General features: G+C 43.6%; 1 protein-coding gene across 18 annotated transcripts in view; it reads left to right on the top strand.

Annotated features, from left to right (window-relative positions):
- Positions 1–24167, top strand: part of LOC133568754 (receptor-type tyrosine-protein phosphatase F-like) — a 621387-nt gene that overhangs the window by 315323 nt on the left and 281897 nt on the right. For all 18 annotated transcript variants that reach the window (XM_061920870.1, XM_061920869.1, XM_061920884.1 and 15 more), the window contains 2 exons: positions 6934–7079; positions 13690–13831. In XM_061920870.1, the coding sequence (XP_061776854.1) occupies positions 6934–7079; positions 13690–13831 (288 nt within the window). The remainder of the gene's footprint in view (positions 1–6933; positions 7080–13689; positions 13832–24167) is intronic.

Below are 24167 nucleotides of genomic sequence, written 5' to 3'. Positions count from 1 at the left end.
GTTTAGTCTTTATTCGAAGGGACAATGCACAGAAATATACAGCTCAAAGACAGATATGTTCTGTACCAGATTATAGCTAAATAGCTCATGTCCATCTGCAGTCCTTGGCTACCTAAATGAAAGGGATACAAAAATCATCCAATAAAATCATACCGTAGCATGTAATCGAATTAAGAAAAGTCATAAAATGCCCTTACATGGACACAATTTACAACAAAAATGCTGTCTTAAAATACACATTAAGTTAATCTGGCAAATATAGTGGCCACCTTAGTGACCGTGTGAGCAGCTTTGATTGCTTCAAAGCCACTTTTTAACTTCAATTGTCATAAAATCCCTTTTCATGGACACATACTTAATATACAATACAACCACCCCTCCTTTACATCATAACTAAACAATACATGCTCTTGTTCACATCTGTCATCAATTGTAAAAACAACCATGATTTTAACAGACACACCTCACAATTTACAACAAAAATGCTGTCATGGATGAATAAGATACACATTTAGTTGATGTGTCAAACATAGTGGCCACCTTATTGACCGTGTGAGCAGATTTGATTGCTTCAAAGCTACTTTTTAACTTCAATTGTCATAAAATGCCCTTTCATGTACACATACTTAACATACAATACAACCACCCTTCCTTTACATCATCACAAAAAGACAATACATGCTCTTGTTCACATCTGTCATCATTTGTAAACACAACCATGATTTTAACAGACACACCTCACAATTTACAACAAAAATGCTGTCATAAAATACACATTAAGTTAATCTGGCAAACATAGTGGCCACCTTATTGACCGTGTGAGCAGATTTGATTGCTTCAAAGCCAATTTTTAACTTCAATTGTCATAAAATGCCCTTTCATGTACACATACTTAATATACAATACAACCACCCTTCCTTTACATCATAACTAGACAATACATGCTCTTGTTCACATCTGACATCATTTATAAAAACAACCATGATTTTAACAGACACACCTCACAATTTACAACAAAAATGCTGTCATGGATGAATAAAATACACATTTAGTTGATGTGTCAAACATAGTGGCCACCTTATTGACCGTGTGAGCAGCTTTGATTGCTTCAAAGCCACTTTTTAACTTCAATTGTGAATGAAGAATAATCTGTTAGACTTTTTAAGTTTGTTGTGAGGTCGTTCCATTCCTTTATGGCTTTTTAAGAAAAAGCTGTTTGTGCAAAAGATGTTTTACATCTGGGTACGCTACACTGCCCCCTGGTGGAGGCTCGTGTGTTTCTAGTTGTCACAGCAGATGTAAACTGGACAAAGTGCTTAAGTGGCGCCGGTGTAGTGTTATTTAGGATTCCATGGGGCATTGGTATTGAATGTTAGCTAAATTTAAAAATCTATATTTTTGGAGAACTAAATAGTGATGGTGGTGTTGTGGTATTCGGTTAAGGATTTTGAGCGATTGTTTGTGCAAAGTTCCCAATGGCCTCAGTGTCATTTTGCTTGCCTGCGACCGACATGTTATATATCTTTTAATTTTTCTGAGAGAACTCTCCTGAAGGAATCCACAAAGTACTATCTATCTCGCTATCTATCTATCTATCTATCTATCCATCTATCTATCCATCTATCTATCTATCTATCTATCTATCTATCTATCTATCTATCTATCTATCTATCTATCTATCTATCTATCTATCTATCTATCTATCTAGCTATCTATCTATCTATCCGTCTGTCTGTCTGTCAAACATAGTGGCCACCTTAGTGACCGTGTGAGCAGCTTTGATTGCTCCAAAGCCACTTTTTAACTTCACTTGTTAATGAATAGTCATCTGTTAGAGTTTTCAAGTTTCAAGTGTGTGTGTGTGTGTTCTGCCAATGTTTACTTAATGGGGACATCACTCTGTTTACACAGTCACTTTTATGGGACTTCTGATGGTATGGGGACCCAAAAAAAAACAACAGGTCCCCTAAAGGGAATCCTTTTAAAATGATAGTCGGATCCATTCTGAAGATGCCCAGGTGATTTTTAAGCTTTGGCCCATAAAACATGTTTACTAGTTACTTTGAGTGTGAGACATTTGCACAGCAGCCCCCTCATCGGGTTGTAGCTGGTACTGCACTCGCTGCTCTGCTCACATTTCTTCCGTGTATAGTTAATCACTTCCACCTGTCCTGTAAGAGGACACCTGTATTGCTGTATTCCGAGGATCAGTTCATATTTAATTAGATTTTTTTTTATGGTCCTCAGTAGTCACGTACAAATTTGTGTGAATTATGCAAAATGATTTAAATTTGGTCCCCATGGATCATATTAACTCTAATCCCCAGGGTCCCCAGTAAGTATGATCAGCACATTACTTCATCAATCCAGAGATTTAAAGACGTGTATGAGCTAACTGGGCAGTGGACATTTTACCTCATTTTTTTATGCCTCCACAACCTGTAGAAAGGGTGGTCCCCACAAGTCCTGAACAACAACTTGGTCCCCATTTAGTACGTGTGTGTGTGTGTGTGTGTGTGTGTGTGTGTGTGTGTGTGTGTGTGTGTGTGTGTGTGTGTGTGTGTGTGTGTGTGTGTGTGTGTGTTTCTACGGGGTGGACTTGTCCACTCCCCCTCTAATGAAGGGTGGTCCCCACAAGTCCTGAACAACAACTTGGTCCTCATTTAGTACGTGTGTGTGTGTGTGTGTGTGTGTGTGTGTTTCTACGGGGTGGACTTGTCCACTCCCCCTCTAATGAAGGGTGGTCCCCACAAGTCCGGAACAACAACTTGGTCCCCATTTAGTACGTGTGTGTGTGTGTGTGTGTGTGTGTGTGTGTGTGTGTGTGTGTGTGTGTGTGTGTGTGTGTGTGTGTGTGTGTGTGTGTGTGTGTGTGTGTGTGTGTGTGTGTGTGTGTGTGTGTGTGTGTGTGTGTGTGTGTGTTTTTGCGGGGTGGACTTGTCCACTCTCCCTCTAATGACTCTGGAGATGTAAAGCGAGCAGGTATAGCCATACATGCCAACCCTCCTGGATTTTCCGGGAGACTCCCGAAATTCAGCGCCTCTCCTGAAAACCTCCCGGGACAAATTTTCTCCCGTAAATTTCCCGAAATTCAGGCGGAGCGGGAGGCCACGCCCTCTCCAGCTCCATGCAAGTCCGAGTGACGTGGGACAGCTAGTTTTCACGTCTGCCTTCCTACAATATAAACAGCGTGACCGCCCAATGACGTTATAACTGTAGAATGATCGAGGGCGAGTTCTTGGTTTCTTATGTGGGTTTATTGTTAGGCAGTATCGTTGACGTCCTCTCGGTGCAGCAACAACACACAACAACAGCAGTCACGTTTTCGTCTACCGTAAAGCAGTTCGTCTGCCGTAAACAGCAATGTTGTGACACTCCTAAACAGGATAATACTGCCATCTACTGTACATGCATATATGACAATAACATCTATGGCTTTTAGAGAAGTGGTTCTCAACCTTTTTGTAGCCACTGTGAACATTTTTTTTAATTCAAGTACACATCTGTCATCATTTGTAAAAACAACCATGATTTTTACAGACACACCTCAGAATTTACAACAAAAATGCTGTCATGGATGAATAAAATACACATTTAGTTGATCTGGCAAACATAGTGGCCACCTTATTGACCGTGTGAGCAGATTTGATTGCTCCAAAGCCACTTTTTAACTTCAATTGTGAATGAAGAATAATCTGTTAGACTTTTATAGTTTGTTGTGAGGTCGTTCCATTCCTTTATGGCAGTGGTTCTCAACCTCTTTTCAGTGATGTACCCCCTGTGAACATTTTTTTTAATTCAAGTACACCCTAATCAGAGCAAAGCATTTTTGGTTTAAAAAAAAAAAAGACAAAGAGGTCAAATACAGCACTATGTCATCAGTTTCTGATTTATTAAATTGTATAACAGTGCAAGATGTTGCTCATTTGTGGTGGTCTTTCTTGAACTATTTGGAAAAAAAGGTATAAAAATAACTAAAAACTTGTTGAAAAATATCAATCAATCAATCAATCAATCAATGTTTATTTATATAGCCCCAAATCACAAATGTCTCAAAGGGCTGCACAAACCATTCCGACTACGACATCCTCGGAAGAACCCACAAAAGGGCAAGGAAAACTCACACCCAGTGGGCAGGGAGAATTCACATCCAGTGGGACGCCAGTGACAATGCTGACTATGAGAAACCTTGGAGAGGACCTCAGATGTGGGCAACCCCCCCCCTCTAGGGGACCGAAAGCAATGGATGTCGAGCGGGTCTAACATGATACTGTGAAAGTTCAATCCATAGTGGCTCCAACACAGCCGCGAGAGTTCAGTTCAAGGCGGCTCCAAGACAGCAGCGAGAGTCCCGTCCACAGGAAACCATCTCAAGCGGAGGCGGATCAGCAGCGTAGAGATGTCCCCAACCGATAAACAGGCGAGCGGTCCATCCTGGGTCTCGACTCTGGACAGCCAGTACTTCATCCATGGTCATCGGACCGGACCCCCTCCACAAGGGAGTGGGGGGGGACATAGGAGAAAAAAGAAAAGAAGCGGCAGATCAACTGGTGATAATAATAAATAATAAACAAGTGATTCAATTATAAATAAAGAAATCTACACATTCTGCCTTCCACCCGATTGTAGCCGAGATAAGCACCAGCGCCCCCCGCGACCCCAAAGGGAATAAGCGGTAGAAAATGGATGGATGCATAGCTGTAAATCAATCAATCAATCAATCAATGTTTATTTATATAGCCCTAAATCACAAATGTCTCAAAGGGCTGCACAAACCATTACGACTATATAGTCCTCCCCTCTTAACCACCACCCCAACAACACCCCGCCCCCCAACCACGCCCCCCAACCCCCGCACCTCCCGAAATCGGTTGGGTATAGCTATTGAAGCCAGATTTGAACTAATATTATTACTATTATTTTAATTATTATTATTATTGTGAGGGCCGAGGTTATGTGACGCCATGGTGCCGTCATGGCGGGCGTGGCGCTCAGTGAAGGTAAACACGTCCAAGGCGAAAGTGGAGTGCGGTAAAACCAGCGTCCGTAACGACAACGTGGTCGGGGCGTTGGCGTGAAAGCAGGTATTTTTAAAAAAACATGTGTTTTCACATTTGTCTTGGCCTGTGCTTCACATGTCAGCCAGGGACTTTCCAACACACTTTACAGGGAAAACAACTTTTTTTTTTAGTTTGAACTCCAACACACGAATGCAGGCCTGGGCAATTATTTTGACTTAGGGGGCCAAATTTAGAGAAACAAATGTGTCTGAGGGCCGGCGTATTTATTTTTAGGAACACTAGTGTGTGAATGTGAGTGTGAATGTTGTCTGTCTATCTGTGTTGGCCCTGCGATGAGGTGGCGACTTGTCCAGGGTGTACCCTGCCTTCCGCCCGATTGTAGCTGAGATAGGCGCCAGCGCCCCCCGCGACCCCGAAAGGGAATAAGCGGTAAAAAATGGATGGAAAATGGAATAATACAGAACCACACAATAATGTCGGATTGAATGCTAAAAACGTTATGACGGGCCGCCTTAAAAAACTAAATGTAATTTTACACTTTTTTTTTACTGAATTAGACACCCATAATAGAGAATGTGGGATTTAAAATTTTAGCTATGAACGATAAAACACTGAATATTGTTAGATCCACTATGGACTGGACTCTCACACTATTATGTTAGATCCACTATGGACTGGACTCTCACACTATTATGTTAGATCCACTATGGACTGGAGTCTCACACTATTATGTTAGATCCACTATGGACTGGACTCACACTATTATGTTAGATCCACTATGGAATGGACTCTCTCACTATTATGTTAGATCCACTGTGGACTGGACTCTCACAATATTATGTTAGATCCACTATGGACTGGACTCACACAATATTATGTTAGATCCACTATGGACTGGACTCTCATTATTATGTTAGATCCACTATGGACTGGACTCACACTATTATGTTAGATCCACTATGGACTGGACTCTCACACTATTATGTTAGATCCACTATGGACTGGACTCACACTATTATGTTAGATCCACTATGGACAGGACTCCCACACTATTACGTTAGATCCACTATGAACTGGACTGTTACAGTATTATGTTAGATCCACTATGGACTGGACTCTCACACTATTATGTTGGATCCACTATGGACTGGACTCTCTCACTATCATGTTAGATCCACTATGGACTGGACTCTCACACTATTATGTTAAATCCACTATGGACTGGACTCTCACACTATCATGTTAGACCCACTATGGACTGGACTCACACTATTATGTTGGATCCACTATGGACTGGACTCTCACTAGTATGTTAGATCCACTATGGACTGGACTCTCACACTATTAACTAGATCCACTAGGGACTGGACTCTCACACTATTATGTTACATCCACTATAGACTGGACTCTCACTAGTATGTTGGATCCACTATGGACTGGACTCTCACTATTATGTTAGATCCACTATGGGCTGGACTCTCACTAGTATGTTGGATCCACTATGGACTGGACTCTCACACTATTATGTTAGATCCACTATGGACTGGACTTTCACAATATTATGTTAGATCCACTATGGACTGGACTCTCACTATTATTTTAAATTCACTATGGACTGGACTCTCACACTATTATGTTAGATCCACTACGGACTGGCCACCACTGCTGCTCACTGCTCCCCTCACCCCACAGGGGTTGGAACAAGGTGACGGGTCAAATGCAGAGGCTACATTCCACCACACCTAGTGTGTGTGTGAGTATCAGTGGTACTTTAACTTCAACTTCTTGTTCCACTCTCCTGGTACTTTAAACCAGCAGAGGTGTAGACACCACGATGGTGTGCGCACACGTGTTGTTTTTATCATCCCCTTTCTCGCGTCTCACCACCACCGTCTGCCCCTTCTTTCTGCAGGTCTGCCAACTTTCGTCAAATCCCCCGAGGACCAGACGGGCATCTCGGGCGGGGTGGCCTCGTTCGTGTGCCAGGCCGCGGGGGAGCCCAAGCCCAGGATCACCTGGATGAAAAAGGGCAAGAAAGTCAGCTCGCAGCGCTTCGAGGTAAGCCCGCACTCATTCGTGCAGGACAAATGGGTGTGAAGTGGATTTGCGCGCCGCCTCGCATTAGCATTGATCCACCTGGCGGCCAACGCGCTTCCAACCTCTGGCTTTACCTCCCCCGGCAAGACATGCAGGCTTCCCTTGGCTTTAATCTTCCTCCATCTTGGTTGATATACTCCATATTTCTGTCTTCTCACACCCGCATCTCTCTTACTCTGCTCCTCGGCTATCATTTCCACCCATGCCTTTGATGTATGACTTACTCTCCCCCTCGCCTTTGAAGCCACCAACAAAAAAAGGTACCTCCGGTGGAAACCGGCACTGTTTTCTTACCATAGTTTCTCCTGGAGCCGAATAAAACTGCGATTGGGTAATGCCAGGGGTGTCGAACGTACAGCTTGAGGGCCGGATCAGGGGGTATAGCTCGGTTGGTGGAGTGGCCGTGCCGGGAACTCGAGGGTTCCAGGTTGGATCCCTGCTTCCGCCATCCTAGTCACTGCCGTTGTGTCCTTGGGCAAGACACTTTACCCACCTGCTCCCAGTGCCACCCACACTGGTTTAAATGTCCATCCATCCATCCATCTTCTTCCGCTTATCTGAGGTCTGGTCGCGAGGGAAGCCCAGACTTCCCTCTCCCCAGCCACTTCGTCCAACTCTTCCCGGGGGATCCCGAGGCGTTCCCAGGCCAGCCGGGAGACATAGCCTTCCCCTGTTCTCCTTTCTTGTTGGACTTGCCCTAAACATCTCCCTAGGGAGGCGTTCGGGTGGCATCCTGACCAGATGCCCGAACCACCTCATCTGGCTCCTCTCCATGTGAAGGAGCAGCGGCTTTACTTTGAGTTCCTCCCGGATGACAGAGCTTCTCACCCTATCTCTAAGGGAGAGACCTGGAAACTCATTTGGGCCGCTTGTACCCGTGATCTTATCCTTTCGGTCATGACCCAAAGCTCATGACCATAGGTAAGGTTGGGAACGTAGATCGACCGGTAAATTAAGAGCTTTGCCTTCCGGCTCAGCTCCTTCTTCACCACAACGGATCGATACAACGTTCGCATTACTGAAGACGCCGCACCGATCCGCCTGTCGATCTCACGATCCACTCTTCCCTAACTCATGAACAACTCTCCTAGGGACTTGAACTCCTCCACTTGGGGCAGGGTCTCCTCCCCAACCCGGAGATGGCACTCCACCCTTTTCCGGGCGAGAACCATGGACTCAGACTTGGAAGTTTGAATGTGGCTTAGATATTGGGTTTCACTGTGTAAAAGCGCTTTGAGTCACTAGAGAAAAGCGCTATATAAATATAATTCACACAAAAAAATCCGGCCCCCAAACAGATTTTACCTGGATGAGTTTGCCGAGAAGAGAAATTAACCTTACATTTTTGAATGAATAGAAAAACTGTTGTTCACGCACCTGTTGTCAATCATGACAACTATTAGGGGACGGCGGGGCGAAGTTGATAGAGTGGCTGTGCCGGTAATCTGAGGGTTACTGGTTCAATCCCCACCTTCTACCATTCTACTCACGTCCGTTGTGTCCTTGGGCAAGACACTTTACCCACCTGCTCCCAGTGCCACCCACACTGGTTTACATGTAGCTTAGATATTGGGTTTCACTATGTAAAAGCGCTTTGAGTCACTAGAGAAAAGCGCTATATAAATATAATTCACACAAAAAAATCCGGCCCGCAAACAGGTTTTACCTGGATGAGTTTGCCGAGAAGAGAAATTAACCTTAAATTTTTGAATGAATAGAAAAACTGCTGTTCACACACCTGTTGTCAATCATGACAACTATTAGGGGACGGCGGGGCGAAGTTGGTAGAGTGGCTGTGCCAGTAATCTGAGGGTTACTGGTTCAATCCCCACCTTCTACCATCCTAGTCACGTCCGTTGTGTCCTTGGGCAAGACACTTTACCCACCTGCTCCCAGTGCCACCCACACGGGTTTACATGTAGCTTAGATATTGGGTTTCACTATGTAAAGGCGCTTTGAGTCACTAGAGAAAAGCGCTATATAAATATAATTCACACAAAAAAATCCAGCCCCCAACCAGGTTTTACCTGGATGAGTTTGCCGAGAAGAGAAATTAACCTGAAATTTTTTAATGAAAAAAAAAACTGCTGTTCACACACCTGTTGTCAATCATGACAACTATTAGGGGACGGCGGGGCGAAGTTGATAGAGTGGCTGTGCCGGTAATCTGAGGGTTACTGGTTCAATCCCCACCTTCTACCATTCTACTCACGTCCGTTGTGTCCTTGGGCAAGACACTTTACCCACCTGCTCCCAGTGCCACCCACACTGGTTTACATGTACCTTAGATATTGGGTTTCACTATGTAAAAGCGCTTTGAGTCACTAGAGAAAAGCGCTATATAAATATAATTCACACAAAAAAATCCGGCCCGCAAACAGGTTTTACCTGGATGAGTTTGCCGAGAAGAGAAATTAACCTTAAATTTTTGAATGAATAGAAAAACTGCTGTTCACACACCTGTTGTCAATCATGACAACTATTAGGGGACGGCGGGGCGAAGTTGGTAGAGTGGCTGTGCCAGTAATCTGAGGGTTACTGGTTCAATCCCCACCTTCTACCATCCTAGTCACGTCCGTTGTGTCCTTGGGCAAGACACTTTACCCACCTGTTCCCAGTGCCACCCACACTGGTTTACATGTCGCTTAGATATTGGGTTTCACTATGTAAAAGCGCTTTGAGCCATTAGAGAAAAGCGCTATATAAATATAATTCACACAAAAAAATCCGGCCCGCAAACAGGTTTTACCTGGATGAATTTGCCGAGAAGAGAAATTAACCTTACATTTTTGAATGAATAGAAAAACTGCTGTTCACGCACCTGTTGTCAATCGTGACAACTGTTAAGGGACGGCGGGGCGAAGTTGGTAGAGTGGCTGTGCCAGTAATCTGAGGGTTACTGGTTCAATCCCCACCTTCTACCATCCTAGTCACGTCCGTTGTGTCCTTGGGCAAGACACTTTACCCACCTGCTCCCAGTGCCACCTATACTGGTTTAAATGTAGCTTAGATATTGGGTTTCACTATGCTAAATCGCTTTGATTCACTAGAGAAAAGCGCTATATAAATATAATTCAAACAGAAAAATCCGGCCCGCAAACAGGTTTTACCTGGATGAGTTTGCCAAGAAGAGAAATTAACCTGAAATTTTTTGAATGAATAAAAAACTGCTGTTCACACACCTGTTGTCAATCATGACAACTATTTAAGCCAGGTTTTTCAGGTGGTCGTTCTGGCGTCATTGATTGTCTCATGCTCGGTTCTCTATCTAGCTATCTATCTTTCTATCTATCTATCCATCTATCTATCTATCTATCTATCTATCTATCTATCTATCTAGGATGCAGAGTGTGGGTGAAGCTGGGCCGCAAGAAAATATTTCCTAAAAAATAATTTGCATACTCCTCAGCATGGGATATATTTGTAATTAGCCGACACATGCAGAATAAAGTTATTTCCGCAATGTGTGTCGTTCCGCTTTCCCTCCCTACAGTAACAGGGCGGTCAACGGCTAATAGCCGGGAAAGTAACTGGATAGCGAGCGCAAAAAAGAGACAGCTGACGGCCTCATATAGAAATGTATGTAGTGTTCATCGTGTGAGGCAATGCAAATTAAACATTAAAAATAAAAAAAAAAACAATTTGAATTGGTCCAGGTTATCAGGGACTGTTATTACTGACGGACAGGTGTCGCGTTGTAAGAAAACCCTCGTCTCCATGGCAACGTTTCTGTCGCTTTCACTCATTTGCTGCTTTTCCACCAACGCAGGGGTAGGCAACCCAGAATGTTGAAAGAGCCTTTTTGGACACAAATAACACAACGCTGTCAAGTGCCCATCAATCCATCCATCCATTTCCTACCGCTTTTCCCCTTTTGGGGTGGCGGGGGGGGGTCGCTGGAGTCTATCCCAGCTACATTCGGGCGGAAGGCGGGTTACACCCTGGACATGTCGCCACCTCATCGCAGTCTTACTCTACTATTTTAGAAATCACTTAGGCATCTTCAGAATGGATCTATCATTTAAAAGGTTTCCCTTTAGGGGACCTGTTTTTTTTTTTTTTCTGTTGTCCCCATACCGTCAGAGGTCCCCTGAAGGTGACTGTGTAAACAGAGCGATGTCCCCATTAAGTAAACATTGCCAGAACACACACACACACACACACACACACACACACATTTGAAACTTGAAAAGTCTAACAGATGACTCTTCATTAACAATTGAAGTTAAAAAGTGGCTTTGGAGCAATCAAAACTGCTCACACGGTCAATAAGGTGGCCACTATGTTTGCCAGATCAACTAAATGTGTATTTTATTCATCCATGACAGCATTTTTGTTGTAAATTCTGAGGTGTGTCTGTTAAAATCTTGGTTGTTTTTACAAATGATGACAGATGTGAACTTGAATTAAAAAAATTTTTCACAGGTGCTACGAAAAAGTTAAGAACCACTTCTCTAAAAGCAATAGATGTATGCATGTACAGTAGATGGCAGTATTGTCCTGTTTAAGAGTGTCACAACATTGCTGTTTACGGCAGACAAACTGCTTTACGGTAGACGAAAACGTGACTGCTGTTGTTGTGTGTTGTAAATTTTGAGGTGTGTCTGTTAAAATCATGGTTGTTTTTACAAATGATGACGGATGTGAACAAGAGCATGTATTGTCTTTGTGTGATGATGCAAATGAGGTGTGGTTGTATTGTATATTAAGTATGTGTCCATGAAAGGGCATTTTATGACAATTGAAGTTAAAAAGTGGCTTTGGAGCAATCAAAGCTGCTCACACGGTCAATAAGGTGGCCACTATGTTGGACAGATCAACTAAATGTGTATTTTATTCATCCATGACAGCATTTTTGTTGTAAATTCTGAGGTGTGTCTGTTAAAATCATGGTTGTTTTTACAAATGATGACAGACGTGTACTTGAATTAAAAAAATGTTCACAGGGGCTACGAAAAAGTTAAGAACCACTTCTCTAAAAGCAATAGATGTATGCATGTACAGTAGATGGCAGTATTGTCCTGTTTGGGAGTGTCACAACATTGTTGTTTACGGCAGACAAACTGCTTTACAGTAGACGAAAATGTGACTGCTGTTGTTGTGTGTTGTAAATTTTGAGGTGTGTCTGTTAAAATCATGGTTGTTTTGACAAATGATGACAGATGTGAACAAGAGCATGTATTGTCTTTGTGTGATGATGTAAATGAGGTGTTGTTGTATTGTATATTAAGTATGTGTCCACAAAAGGGCATTTTATGACAATTGAAGTTAAAAAGTGGCTTTGGAGCAATCAAAGCTGCTCACACGGTCAATAAGGTGGCCACTATGTTTGACACATCAACTTAATGTGTATTATATTCATCCATGACAGCTTTTTTTTTGTAAATTCTGAGGTGTGTCTGTTAAAATCTTGGTTGTTTTTACAAATGATGACAGACGTGTACTTGAATTAAAAAAATGTTCACAGGGGCTACGAAAAAGTTAAGAACCACTTCTCTAAAAGCAATAGATGTATGCATGTACAGTAGATGGCAGTATTGTCCTGTTTGGGAGTGTCACAACATTGCTGTTTACGGCAGACAAACTGCTTTACGGTGGACGAAAACGTGACTGCTGTTGTTGTGTGTTGTAAATTTTGAGGTGTGTCTGTTAAAATCATGGTTGTTTTGACAAATGATGACAGATGTGAACAAGAGCATGTATTGTCTTTGTGTGATGATGCAAATGAGGTGTGGTTGTATTGTATATCAAGTATGTGTCCACAAAAGGGTATTTTATGACAATTGAAGTTAAAAAGTGGCTTTGGAGCAATCAAAGCTGCTCACACGGTCAATAAGGTGGCCACTATGTTTGCCAGATCAACTAAATGTGTATTTTATTCATCCATGACAGCATTTTTGTTGTAAATTCTGAGGTGTGTCTGTTAAAATCATGGTTGTTTTTACAAATGATGACAGACGTGTACTTGAATTAAAAAAAATGTTCACAGGGGCTACGAAAAAGTTAAGAACCACTTCTCTAAAGGCAATAGATGTATGCATGTACAGTAGATGGCAGTATTGTCCTGTTTGGGAGTGTCACAACATTGCTGTGTACGGCAGACAAACTGCTTTACGGTAGACGAAAACGTGACTGCTGTTGTTGTGTGTTGTAAATTTTGAGGTGTGTCTGTTAAAATCATGGTTGTTTTGACAAATGATGACGGATGTGAACAAGAGCTTGTATTGTCTTTGTGTGATGATGCAAATGAGGTGTGGTTGTATTTTCTGACTTTTCTTAATTTTATGACATGCTGTAGTATGATTTTATCGTCATAATTTTATTGCATGATTTTTGTATCCTTTTAATTTAGGTAGCCAGGGACTACCTAAAGGGGGCAGTGTAGCGTACCCGCTGTAGTGTGATGCCCGCAGCTAAAAGCAACTGCAACTCGAATATCATTTTCTATATCGCTATATATCGAGTACATCCATATATCGCCCAGCCCTAGGTGGAATGCAATAAAGTGACAAAAAAAAAAAAAAAAAAGAAAGACGAATCACCCTGCTGACCTTTTTGCTTCTCCTCCCAGGTGATTGAGTTTGACGACGGCTCGGGATCGGTGCTGCGCATCCAGCCCCTGCGTACGCACAGAGACGAGGCCATCTACGAGTGCACGGCCGCCAACAGCGCCGGCGAGATCAACACCAGCGCCAAGCTGACCGTGTTTGAAGGTAAGGTCGTGACCTCTTCGCTTTCCTCCGGGGATAAAAAAAAACAAAAACGAAAAACTCCACTCCTTTCTGCTGCTTTTATTCCCGTGTATCCCACAGCAAAATGTTGATATAAACATTGGCTCGTGTTTGCGGCGTTTTAAAGTAGCAGAAAGACCACAGAGTCCGAGGTCCCCTCTGTTGAATATGTTCAAACAGTGACCCCGTCGCCTTTTTTTTAGACATCAATCTCCCTCACTTCTGCTCCATTTGCGAGAGACGTGCTTCTGAAGTAAACCTACGTCTGCACATCTTGAAGTAAAGTGTGTAGTTAAAGGCCTACTGAAATGACATTTTCTTATTCAAACGGGGATAGCAGGTCCATTCTATGTGTCGTACTTGATCATTTCGCCATATTTTTGCTGAAAGGATTTAGTAGAGAACATCCACGATAAAGTTGGCAACTTTTGGTCGCTAATAAAAAAGCCTTGCCTGTACAGGAAGTAGCAGACGATGTGCGCGTGACGTCCCGGGTTGTGGAGCTCCTCACATCTGAACATTGTTTACAATCATGGCCACCAGCAGCGAGAGCGATTCGGACCGAGAAAGCGACGATTTCCCCATTAATTTGAGCGAGGATGAAAGATTCGTGGATGAGGAAAGTGAGAGTGAAGGACTAGAAAAAAAAAAGACACATTTACGAGGATAATTCTGGAAAATCACTTATCTGCTTATTGTGCTACTAGTGTTTTAGTGAGATTATATAGTCGTACCTGAAAGTCGGAGGTGTGTGGTGACCGCCAGTGTCTCTGAGGGAAGCCACGTTTCTCGACAAGGGCAGCTGTTGGGGCCGGGCTGAGCATTTTTTTCCCCCTCCTCCACGGTGGAAGCATCCCACGTTCAGGAGGAGGCAAGAGAGTCCGCAGCTGCCTCTTTGACGGGGGCGGTATAGCTCGGTTGGTAAAGTCATACCTCAAAGTCGGATGGCCACGGTGAACGCCAGTGTCTTTGGAGAAAGCCATGGAGGAGCCAAGCTCACAGCGGCCTTTTTTGACAGCTGCTGCAGGAGGAGGTCCAGCAATCGACTGATGTCTCCGGTAAGAGCCGACTTAATATCACAATTTTCCCATCCAAAAACATGCTGGTTGACTTAGAGAAACATGTCCGCTTGACCGCTCTGTGTTAAAGCTTCACAACAAACAAAGAAACACCGGCTGTGTCTCGGTGCTAAAGGGGCGGTATAGCTCAATTGGTAGAGCGGCCGTGCCAGCAACTTGAGGGTTGCAGGTTCGATTCCCGCTTCCGCCATCCTAGTCACTGCTGCTGTGTCCTTGGGCAAGACACTTTACCCACCTGCTCCCAGTGCCACCCACACTGGTTTAAATGTAACTTTGATATTGGGTTTCACTATGTAAAGCGCTTTGAGTCACGAGAGAAAAGCGCCATATAAATATAATTCACTAATTCACTGACAGGTGCACGAGGAACGACGCAAGCTCCGCTCATGTCTAGGGTAAGAGCCGACCTATCACTACAATTTTCTCACCGAAACCTGCCGGTTGACATGTGGTAGACAACCACGTCCGCTTGACCGCTCTGTTCCATAGTAAAGCTTCACTTTGGGGAATGTAGACAAGGAAACACCGGCTGTGTTTGCGTTGCTAAAGGCGGCCGCAATACGCCGCTTCCCACCTACCTCCTTCTTCTTTGACGACTCCATTATTATTTGAACAAATTGCAAAAGATTCAGCAACACAGATGTCCAGAATACTGTGGAATTATGCGATTAAAGCAGACAACTTATCCCACCTACATCTTTCTTCTTTGACGTCTCCATTATTAATTGAACAAATTGCAAAAGATTCAGCAACACAGATGTCCAGAATACTGTGGAATTATGCGATTGAAGCAGACAACTTATCCCACCTACATCTTTCTTCTTTGACGTCTCCATTATCAATTGAAGAAATTGCAGAAGATTCAGCAACACAGATGTTCAGAATACTGTGGAATTATGCGACTTATAGCTGGGGATCGGGCTGGAACAAAATGTCCGCAATTTAGTCAACTAAAGCGGCCGTATTGGCATGTGTTGCAATGTTAATATTTCATCATTGATATATAAACTATCAGACTGCGTGGTCGCTAGTAGTGGCTTTCAGTAGGCCTTTAAAGTAAAATGCTAAGCCGTGGAAGAGTTGTCCCATTACCAAACGGCATGGAGTGTGTTTCCCACATATCGGGCTCACGTCTGCAAGGGCGAGCTTGACCTCCCACCCCCCGACCCCCCCCGCCTCGCCGGCAGTGTTAATGTACGTTATTTATGTGGACCGAGGTTCTGCACCTCCTCTGCTCAGCCTTTCCGTATCAGTGGGCAGTGAGCATGCATTTCCTCCCTAATTGATTGTAATTTTGTCATGTGGATGCTCGTCACTGCAGGGGTTTTTGTTTCATTATAGAAGCTTCTCAAAGGCGGGGGGGGGGGGGCGGGCAAAAACAGCCGGAGAGCTGGCCAGTGGGAGGATTAGGGGTCATCCTTTGCCATTACGCTGGACTTACTGCAGATCACCCCCTCCCTGGTTCCGACGCAGCCTTCCCATCCCTTCTCGCCCACTCCTTTGCTCGCTGCCGCGTCCACGCTGATTTGATGATATCATCGGCTGTAGCTTGCGTAATCGTCCCATAGGGACTTTTTCCTGCTGCGCAAAGAAATCTCTCCCCGCTCTCTAACTCTCCTGGTCCTGATGCATTGTTAGGGATGGTGTTTGGCGGCAGAACTGGCGTGGCATGAGGCGCACCCGCGTCAGATGACATTAGGGGCTTGGTATGGAAGACATGGTGGAGTTTTTTTTGTCTTGTGTCGATTCTTTGAGGTCACAGGTAGATGTTGATGCCTTGGTTGAGAAATATTCAACGCAATAGTTCTGGAGGAGGGGGCTTCACGGTGGCAGAGGGGTTAGTGCGTCTGCCTCACAATACAAAGGTCCTGCAGTCCTGGGTTCAAATCCAGGCTCGGGATCTTTCTGTGTGGAGTTTGCATGTTCTCCCCGTGAATGCGTGGGTTCCCTCCGGGTACTCCGGCTTCCTCCCACCTCCAAAGACATGCACCTGGGGATAGGTTGATTGGCAACACTAAATTGGCCCTAGTGTGTGAATGTTGTCTGTCTATCTGTGTTGGCCCTGCGATGAGGTGGCGACTTGTCCAGGGTGTACCCCGCCTTCCGCCCGATTGTTGCTGAGATAGGCACCAGCGCCCCCCGCGACCCCGAAAGGGAATAAGCGGTAGAAAATGGATGGATGGATGGATAGTTCTGGAGGAGCCGTGGCGTGGTTGGGAGAGTGGCAGGCATGGCCGGCGCTACGCAGGGGGAAGAGGGGACAGAGCCCCCTTAAATAAATGTCTTGCCCCCTCAAATCAAAATTTGAGAAAGTACATTTTAATAAACTCACAACATTACAAGTTGACAAAATGATCTGCACTAGCGTAAAAATCCGCCGAAAAAAAGGACACACACGATATAGTAGTGTCGGCTTCCCTCTCATCCCTCCCTCCGCTGTGCGTGTATTCAACATTCCACAGGCTGCGCAGCACACACACACCCCTCAGCCCTCAGTAAACATCCAATCACTGTTGCAGTATGAAAGTAAAAGAAAAGGAAAAGTTGTCTACATTTATCATATACTTGTTAGGGTGGGTGTATTTGTGTAGTCTTGTCTGTCATAAACACGTTTATCGTCGCGGACTTTCGGTGCTACGGAGTTCCTTTTTTTTTTTTTTTACAACTTGACGAGAGCAGTAACAAGCTACAAGTCATTTATGATGCTGTTAATGACGGTTAAAAATGAAACATAAGGTATATATCCTGCTTAGCAGTCCTCCTCTGCTGTCCTCTGTTCAGAGCAGAGTCCGTTTTACTTAGCAACGGTCTGGCAATCGACTGCTGGAATTCTTTTTCTTGTAAGTCTACATAGTCAACCTTTAATGTTTCAATCTACATTTTGCAATAAACAAATTACAAGTTTCATTTGATATGACCAAGACACCTAAAAACAAAAACACAGCCGTTTTCATCAATTTACAAGCAAGTGGGCAACACACGTACATTGGAGTGAATGAATGTTGTGCCCAAGTTCTGTTTTATAAATTAGTTTGAGATTCTTTTTTTTATCATTATTCATCAGACTACCTTTCAGTTTTGTAAATATTGACTGTTGTGTGTGAAGTCAATCAATCAATCAATGTTTATTTATATAGCCCCAAATCACAAATGTCTCAAAGGACTGCACAAATCATTATGACTACGACATCCTCGGAAGAACCCACAAAAGGGCAAGGAAAACTCACACCCAGTGGGCAGGGAGAATTCACATCCAGTGGGACGCCAGTGACAATGCTGACTATGAGAAACCTTGGAGAGGACCTCAGATGTGGGTAACCCCCCCCCCCCCCCCCCCCCCCTCTAGGGGACCGAAAGCAATGGATGTCGAGCGGGTCTAACATGATACTGTGAAAGTTCAATCCATAGTGGCTCCAACACAGCCGCAAGAGTTCAGTTCAAAGCGGATCCAAGACAGCAGCGAGAGTCCCGTCCACAGGAAACCATCTCAAGCGGAGGCGGATCAGCAGCGTAGATATGTCCCCAATCGACGAGCGGTCCATCCTGGGTCTCGACTCTGGACCGCCAGTACTTCATCCATGGTCATCGGACCGGACCCCCTCCACAAGGGAGGGGGGGACATAGGAGAAAGAAAAGAAGCGGCAGATCAACTGGTCTAAAAAGGAGGTCTATTTAAAGGCTAGAGTATACAGATGAGTTTTAAGGTGAGACTTAAATGCTTCTACTGAGGTGGCATCTCGAACTGTTACCGGGAGGGCATTCCAGAGTACTGGAGCCCGAACGGAAAACGCTCTGTAGCCCGCAGACTTTTTTTGGGCTCTAGGAATCACTAATAAGCCGGAGTCTTTTGAACGCAGATTTCTTGCCGGGACATATGGTACAATACAATCGGCAAGATAGGATGGCGCTAGACCGTGTAGTATTTTATACGTAAATAGTAAAACCTTAAAGTCACATCTTAAGTACACAGGAAGCCAGTGCAGGTGAGCCAGTATAGGTATATATGTATGTATATATGTATATAAAGGTATATACAGTACAGGCGTAATGTGATCAAACGTTCTTGTTCTTGTCAAAAGTCTAGCAGCCGCATTTTGTACCAACTGTAATCTTTTAATGCTAGACATGGGGAGACCCGAAAATAATACGTTACAGTAATCGAGACGAGACGTAACAAACGCATGGATAATGATCTCGGCGTCTTTAGTGGACAAAATGGAGCGAATTTTAGCGATATTACGGAGATGAAAGAAGGCCGTTTTAGTAACGCTTTTAATGTGTGACTCAAAGGAGAGAGTTGGGTCGAAGATAATGCCCAGATTGTTTACCGAGTCACCTTGTTTTATTATTTGGTTGTCAAATGTTAAAGTTGTGTTATTAAATAGAGGTCGGTGTCTAGCAGGACCGATAATCAGCATTTCCGTTTTTTTTGGCGTTAAGAGTCCTACTTTGGGTCAAAATTTGAGAGTTAGGCCATCCAGTTAGGATAAATGTTATGTTGTTGGTTGATAAAATCTGGATGAAGGATGTTTTATTTTATTCATTTATTTTTATTTTTCAGTTCCCCCCCCCCTGAGGGATTGCCACCTTATTGTGGTCAGGGGGTTTGCGTGCCTCAGTGACCGTAAGAGCTATACCAGCAGGAGCTTAGTTTTCAGGTGGGACACCCAAGTTGGACGGGTCTGCAGGTAGAGGCCTGACAAAGTGCAATCCACTACTCCAGGTTGGGGTTGGACACATAGCTAAAGACCCATTTCAATGAAGAAAGTATCGAAAAAAAAGCGCTGGAGCATGATGTGTACACATGATGCCCCCTTCACATTTCTGACTGCCCCCTCATATAAGCATGCCTATAACCGCCCCTGGTGGCCGGGCCAGCACAGCAACCTGATTGTCCCTCGTTCAATCCCCACTTTCTACCATGACTTGATTTATTTACAGTGGGGCAAAAAAGTATTTAGTCGGCCAGCGATTGTGCAAGTTCTCCCACTTAAAATGATGACAGAGGTCTGTAATTTTCATCATAGGTACACTTCAACTGTGAGAGACAGAATGTGAAAAAAAAAATCCAAGAATTCACTTTGTAGGAATTTTAAAGAATTTATTTGTAAATTATGGTGGAAAATAAGTATTTGGTCAACCATTCAAAGCTCTCACTGATGGAAGGAGAGCAATCGTCCTGTCCCCTTAGCAGAAAAATAGCCCCAAAGCATGATGTTTCCACCCCCATGCTTCACAGTAGGTATGGTGTTCTTGGGATGCAACTCAGTATTCTTCTTCCTCCAAACACGACCAGTTGAGTTTATACCAAAATGGATACATGGATGATACAGCAGAGGATTGGGAGGATGTCATGTGGTCGGATGAAACCAACATAGAACTTTTTGGTATAAACTCAACTGGTCGTGTTTGGAAGAAGAAGAATACTGAGTTGCATCCCAAGAACACCACACCTACTGTGAAGCATGGAGGGTGGAAACTGTTTGTTGTTAAACCCAGGTGTCCCCAAACTTTTTGTAGCTGCGGACCGGTCAACGCTTGATAGTTAGCCCCGCGGCCCGGCAAGTGGGTGGGGGTGGGTTTGATTATTTTATTTTTATTTTTTTTCATTAAAAAGGGAGTTTTTTTGGGTATGTGCACTAATTGTAAGTGTATCTTGTGTTTTTTTTATGTTGATTTAATAAATAAAAAAATAATAATAACAAATCATTCTGCGGCCCAGTACCAATCGAGCCGCGGCCCGGTGGTTGGGGACCACTGGTTAAGGCGGTTGCCTTAACTACAATACAAAGTGCTGCGGGATATATATATATATATATATATATATATATATATATATATATATATATATATATATATATATATATATATATATATCCCACAGGTGTGCAGGCTAATTGGGAACAGGTGGGTGCCATGATTGGGTATAAAAGCAGCTTCCATGAAATGCTAAGTCATTCACAAACAAGGATGGGGTGAGGGTCACCAATTTGTAAGCAAATTGTCGAACAGTTTTAGAACAACATTTCTCAACGAGCTATTGCAAGGAATTTAGGGATTTTACCATCTACGGTCCGTAAAAATCATCAAAAAGTTCAGAGAATCTGGAGAAATCACTGCACGTAAGCGATGATATTACGGACCTTCGATCCTCAGGCGGTTCTGCATCAAAAACCGACATCGGTGTGTAAAGGATATCACCACATGGGCTCAGGAACACTTCCTAAAACCACTGTCAGTAACTACAGTTGCTCGCTACATCTGTAAGTGCAAGTTAAAACTCGACTATGCAAAGCCAAACCCATTTATCAACAACACCCCGAGCTCATCTAAGATGGACTGATGCAAAGTGGAAAAGTGTTCTGTGGTCTGACGAGTCCACATTATCAAATTATATTTGGAAACAGAGGATGTGTTGTCTTCCCAAACAAAGAGTAAAATAACCATCTGGATTGTTATAGGCGCAAAGTTGAAAAGCCAGCATCTGTGATGCTATGGGGGTGCATTAGTGCCCAAGGCATGGGTAACTTACACATCTGTGAAGGCACCATTAATGCTGAAAGGTACATACAGGTTTTGGAGCAACATATGTTGTCATCCAAGCAACATTATCATGGACGCCCCTGCTTATTTCAGCAAGACAATGCCAAGTCACGTGTTATAACAGCGTAGCTTCGTAGAAAAAGAGTGCGGGTACTTTCCTGGCCCGCCTGCAGTCCAGACCTGTCTCCCATGGAAAATGTGTGGCACTTGGGAGTAGATACCTTGATCCAAAATGAATTGACACCCCTGTGTTAAACAAATGCTTTTCAGGTAGTCTAAAAAAGGTGCTTTCAAATATACTTAAAAAAAGACTTATCTTGTATAGTTTATAATTAAGTCAACTACAAACCCGGTTTCCATATGAGTTGGGAAATTGTGTTAGATGTAAATATAAACAGAATACAATGATTTGCAAATCCTTTTCAACCCATATTCAGTTGAATATGCTACAAAGACAACATATTTGATGTTCAAACTGCAAATAATCATTAACTTTAGAATTTGATGCCAGCATCACGTGACAATGAAGTTGGGAAAGGTGGCAAAACATACTGATAAAGTTGAGGAACGCTCATCAAACACCTATTTGGAACATCTTACAGGTGTGCAGGCTAAATGGGAGCAGGTGGGGGTGCCATGATTGGGTATGAAAACAGCTTCCCAAAAAAATCAACAACACCCAGAAACGCTGCCAGCTTTGCTGGGCATAAGCTCATCTAAGATGGACTGATGCAAAAAGGAAAAGTGTTCTGTGGTCTGACAAGTCCGCATTTCAATTTTTTGGGGGAAACTGTAGACGTTGTGTCCTACGGATCAAAGAGGAAAAGAACCATCCGGATTGTTCTAGGTGCAAAGATGAAAAGCCAGCATGTGTGAAAGTATAAGGGTGTATTAGTGCCCAAGGCATGGGTAACTTACACATCTGTGAAGGCACCATTAATGCTGAAAGTTACATACAGGTTTTGGAGCAACATATGTTGCCGTCAAAGCAACGTTATCATGGACGCCCCTGCTTATTTCAGCAAGAAAATACCAAGCTACGTGTTACAACAGTGTGGCTTCGTAGTAAAAGAGTGCGGGTACTTTCCTGGCCCGCCTGCAGTCCAGACCTGTCTCCTATTGAAAATGTGTGGCGCTTTATAAAGCGTAAAATCGCGAACTGTTGAACGACTGACGCTCTACATAAAACAAGAATGGGAAAGAATTCCACTTTCAAAGCTTCAACAATTAGTTTCCTCAGTTCCCAAACGTTTATTGAGTGTTGTTCAAAGAAAAGGTGATGTAACACAGTGGTGAACATGCCCTTTCCCAACTACTTCGGCACGTGTTGCAGCCATGAAATTCTCTGTTAATTATTATTTGCAGAAAAAAATAAAGTTTATGAGTTTGAACACCAAATATGTTGTTTTTGTAGTGCATTCAACTGAATATGGGTTGAAAAGGATTGTAATTTGTTTATATTTACATCTAACACAATTTCTCAACTCAAACGGAAACAGGGTTAGCACCTTTTTAAGGAACTCAAAGCGCTTTGACACTATTTCCACATTCACAAAAATATCGAAACGCGTGCTAACAATTCTCGCTGCCTTCCGATGAATAAGAAAAAAACGCGACAGAGCAAAACAAGAGGAGCTTTTTTTTTTTTTTTTTTTTTTTTTTCTTTGTGTGTTTTGTTGCTGTTAGCACACAAGCTGAGGCAAGCAGGCCGGTTCACCTGCCCGGAGCGTCATGGCAGGCGGCCAACACAAACAGGCGCCCGGCGAAGGTGAACGCTTCATTGAGCGTCTGAAGCAAAGACAGATGTTGTTTTTTTTTTGTTTTTGTTTGAAAGAAGACAAATATTTCAACAATGGACACATTGTCTGGCGTCTGCGGTAAATACACCGCATGTCAACATGCGAGTCCGTGCAGATAAGGTCCTGCTTTCCAAAAAAACGACAACTGGTCATTTATTTAATTGTGGTATATATTTAAATGTCCATTGAAGTGTCCTTTTGTGCACACCTTTAAAAGAAAAAAAAAATGTAGGGATGCTGGCGTTTCAGGCTGGCTGATAACGATTGACGTGTTGAGGCGTGATGTTTTCACTTCTCCCCTCACGGAATGTTTGCAGAACGTTTGATGCAAAGAGCACACGGAATGTCTCCCTCTCATATATATCTCCATATTTTTGCCGTAGCCTCGAATGAACGCTTGACACATATAATCACAGCAGTATGATGATTCTATGTGTCTACATTAAAACATTCTTCAATCAATCAATCAATGTTTACTTATATAGCCCTAAATCACTAGTGTCTCAAAGGGCTGCACAAACCACTACGACATCCTCGGTAGGCCCACATAAGGGCAAGGAAAACTCACACCCAGTGGGACGTCGGTGACAATGATGACTATGAGAACCTTGGAGAGGAGGAAAGCAATGGATGTCGAGCGGGTCCAACATGATACTGTGAAAGTTCAATCCATAATGGATCCAACACAGTCGCGAGAGTCCAGTCCAAAGTGGATCCAACACAGCAGCGAGAGTCCCGTTCACAGCGGAGCCAGCAGGAAACCATCCCAAGCGGAGGCGGATCAGCAGCGCAGAGATGTCCCCAGCCGATACACAGGCAAGCAGTACATGGCCACCGGATCGGACCGGACCCCCTCCACAAGGGAGAGTGGGACATAGAAGAAAAAGAAAAGAAACA

This window comes from Nerophis ophidion, linkage group LG14 (assembly GCF_033978795.1).
Source record: "Nerophis ophidion isolate RoL-2023_Sa linkage group LG14, RoL_Noph_v1.0, whole genome shotgun sequence".
In the NCBI taxonomy this organism is placed as follows: Eukaryota; Metazoa; Chordata; class Actinopteri; order Syngnathiformes; family Syngnathidae; genus Nerophis; species Nerophis ophidion.
Note: the sequence above shows the minus strand (reverse complement) of the source record. Positions and strands in the feature narration are given on the sequence as shown.